This window comes from Lycium barbarum, chromosome 8 (assembly GCF_019175385.1).
Source record: "Lycium barbarum isolate Lr01 chromosome 8, ASM1917538v2, whole genome shotgun sequence".
NCBI lineage: Eukaryota > Viridiplantae > Streptophyta > Magnoliopsida > Solanales > Solanaceae > Lycium > Lycium barbarum.
Window position 1 is genome coordinate 126,024,354 of NC_083344.1, and position 3,598 is coordinate 126,027,951.

A 3,598-nucleotide genomic window follows, 5' to 3' on the forward strand; every position below is an offset into this window, starting at 1 on the left:
GACTCTGATGACGATTTGCACTTTTGACTCTGGATGAAGATTTAGTGTTAGCTGATTTTTCAAGCAAAACAAATAAACAAATTGAATTTAACCGACGAAAACATAAACTTATTATGTTTTGGCGTTGAAAAAAAGTCAATAATATTTAATTTGATTTGGTATTAACTAAAAAAAGTCAAATCGAAACTTAATTAAATTACCGGTAAATTTAAATATCATCTTTTAGAACATTTAATATAAATATTTATTTTGAAGAAAAATCTAGTATATGCGATCATATTTATAGATGTTATAGAGTTTCACATCGGCTCTTTAAGGACGGAAGGTCTCTCTATATAGTCTTGATTAGTTATCTACTTATGCGCTAGCTTTTGAGTTGAGTTAGACCCTAAATATATTTTTTTAATAGTAATAAATTCTTTCACAATTTTTTGCGCTTATTAGCAAGTAAATTAATATTGAGAAGAAAAAAATGTACATCACTATTATTAAAATAGATAACGAAATGGCATTGATTGCTTAAAAAAGAAATGATGAAAATATTAGTGATAAAAATATTTTTTTTTATATAGTTTCAATATTCGACTATCATAAATTTATGCCCCCAGGACACCAATGAAATATTGTTTAGTTCGACTTTCTAAAGTCTAAAAGTCTTGATGTCTAAACGACATCAACCATAGAAGTTGGGGTAGGTGTTAGGGTAGAAGTTCGTTGTTTAGTTGACAACTCACAAATTAAAAAAAATAATAAAAAATTTGACAACTCAAAAACTTGATTTGAAGTATCCACTCTTCCATGTAAAAAGATATTATACGGCACTTGTTTTGTTTCAATTTATGTAATTTTTTTTAGTCCATCGTCAAAAAAATGTCACGTGGTATCTATACTAATTGGAGTTCAATCGCAAGGATTAGATTTCACACATGTCTAAATTTTGGTGGACAGTATAAGCATGTGCTAGTAAAAGATAGTAGATATATGTAAAATTAATCAAGATGCGTGTAAGTTAGCCGAATACTACGATAAGTTTAAAAAAAAAATGTCACATTTGAGATGATTTATAGCTGGCTGTCAAGGATTTGTTTTAGACTACAAAATTAATTTACTTATTTTAGAGATTATGCTAAATCAAATATTTGTAGCATAAATTGGAATATTGAGTGGTATATATAATTTTCTAATTATTTCAAACTAGTTCCACTCCACCTATCCTTGCCCAATCTATCTGCTCCATCATCTCCATCTTTTTGCTTTCTGATTCAAAAGTGAGATCATTGACAAATTTTCATACTCTACCTACTACAGTATTTTTATTAAACAACCACTCTTCTTGCTTGTTCCATTACCAAAACAACAATAATGTTTATTAGTAGTATATAAGTCCACCCTACAAATCCTCACTATATAAGTTCTACTCCATCTTCCTATTCTCAACACAACCAAGCAAATAGCCACTTTTGTTCATGTTTTCTTCTTTCTTGCAAAAATGGAGAAAAGTGAGTCAACCAAAATTGATGTTGAGGAAACCAACAAAGAAAGGAAAGGAAAAGCCCCACTTTTGGGAACTGCAGCTCCTGTTGTTGCTGCAGCTGCTACTGCTAAACTTGCAAAAGGAGGTGCTAAAAGAGGCATTGCAATTTTTGACCTCATTTTGAGAATAGCCGCTATTGCTTCTGCAATAGGTGCTGCTGTTGCTATGGCAACTACTGAAGAAACTCTTCCTTTCTTCACTCAGTTCTTTCAGTTCGAAGCTAACTATGATGACCTTCCAACTTTCACGTAAGCAAATTAATAGCCTGTTTGACCAAACTGCCAAAATTTACTTATTTTACAAAGCTTTTTGCAAAAATATTTTTGAAAAGTAGCATTTTGTATTTGGCTAATTAATTTGAGAAATGTTTTTGCCAATATTAGAACATAAATTTGTGCTTTAGCCAACGTTCCAAAAGTAATTTAGGGAAAAAAAACTACTTTTTCAGCTTCTAGAATACTGTTTCTACTACTAATAAAAAACACTTAGTACTTTATATCCTGAAAGCTTGGCCAAAACCTCAAATCTCTGAATTGAACACTTTTGACTTCCCAGGAGCTTGACCAAACTTCCAATATTGGCAACTTTTTAAAATTATTTATGTATAAGACAACTTGATGAGTAAAGAGTTACTTTATACTGCATTGTATATGGGAATTAATTGATTTGCTATATGTTACAGGTTTTTTGTGATAGCTATGGCATTAGTTGTTGCCTATCTCGTCCTCTCTGTACCTTTCTCTATAGTGTGCATTGTACGACCCCATGCAGTTGTACCCCGGCTGCTCCTCATTATATTTGACACGGTATGGACACTTCTCTAATTTAAACTCATTAATCTGAAGTAACAATTCCAGGAAAAAAGTTCAATTTTGCTTCTGGACTTTGCGAAGTAATCCAAATTTGCCCCTGAACTTTGCTAAATGGTCCAAATTTCCCTTCCATTAATAGTAGGGGTCGAATATACCCTTGTCGTTATAAGATTGACCCAATTATGTTTTTACTTACTATTGGTGGAAGCTTTCCAACACGTGGATCTTTTTAACAAGAGAAAATAATTAAATTTACCTTTGAACTATGCGAAATGATCCAGATTTGACCATAAACTGAAAATGATATTGCGAACCGGTCGTATAGAGTGAAACCTCTTATTTAAGGGTGTAGAATGATACTTTATAAATAGGGTGTCTCCGCCACTAATCGCAAACATATTTAAAATTTTGTAGTAAGTAATTAACTTTTTTAAATTGTTATGCTTTCATGACAATTTCGAAGGTGTTCATTGCATTGGCGACTGGTGCAGCAGGGTCAACAGCAGCCATAGTGTTCTTGGCTCACAATGGAAATGAAGATGCAAACTGGCTAGCAATTTGCCAACAATTTGGTGATTTCTGCGAAAGGACCAGTGGAGCTGTGGTGGCCGCCTTTATCACGGTGGTGATCTTGATCATCACGGTGGTTCTGTCTGCTTTCGCTCTTCGAAGACACTAAGAACAAGTTCGTTTTTATGGAAAAAGTATTTGCTATTGTTTGCGACATCTTCATTCACTCATCTCGTTGTTTCAGAATTGCTCAAAATGATGAAAAGTACTTGTAATCTTTGTATATTGGATAAAAAGTGTTATTGGATCTTATTGTTGATGTATTTCTTTTGTTAAGGTTTGTACTTTGTGTGTCTGTCTTTAGATTCTCATTAAGAAGGGTGAAGTTTGTGGAGTCTGGTAAATCCCATTGGTAATTCAGAGGATCTGTATTGCAAATGCTGTAATTATCATAATTTAACTTTATGGTACCCCACACCCCTTATTATGATTTAATTCTTATATTCATCTTTGTGTTGTCCATCTAATTATAAAACTAGCAAATTATTTAGGGCAAACTACATAAATGACAAAGATTTGGGCTTAACTCAAGTCACATAGCATATGCTTCACTAATTGCATTTTATAGCAATAATCAGGATCCATGCGCGTGTATACAAATTCTGATTTGTATACAATAATTTTTTTCCTGTTTTTTCACTGTATTCATGAAAATGACTATATGTATTCATAAATTGACTTG

The 3,598-nt window shown here is 32.4% G+C and overlaps 1 protein-coding gene across 1 annotated transcript; it reads left to right on the top strand.

Moving 5' to 3' along the window:
- Positions 1-1,224: 1,224 nt before the first annotated feature.
- On the top strand, positions 1,225-3,326 carry LOC132605438 (casparian strip membrane protein 1). Its single transcript, XM_060318584.1, has 3 exons — positions 1,225-1,782; positions 2,217-2,340; positions 2,810-3,326. Exons 1-3 carry the CDS (start codon positions 1,490-1,492, stop codon positions 3,023-3,025), a joined length of 633 nt encoding a protein of 210 aa, XP_060174567.1. The 5' UTR covers positions 1,225-1,489; the 3' UTR covers positions 3,026-3,326.
- The last annotated feature ends 272 nt before the right edge of the window (positions 3,327-3,598 follow it).

What these genes read in the sequence shown, in the direction of transcription:
- LOC132605438 (XM_060318584.1), top strand. Translation starts at nt 1,490, where the DNA reads ATGGAGAAAAGTGAGTCAACCAAAATTGATGTTGAGGAAACCAACAAA. An exon ending in GATGACCTTCCAACTTTCAC is followed by an intron (nt 1,783 to 2,216) that starts GTAAGCAAATTA and finishes TATATGTTACAG; the next exon opens with GTTTTTTGTGATAGCTATGG. An exon ending in TCCTCATTATATTTGACACG is followed by an intron (nt 2,341 to 2,809) that starts GTATGGACACTT and finishes ACAATTTCGAAG; the next exon opens with GTGTTCATTGCATTGGCGAC.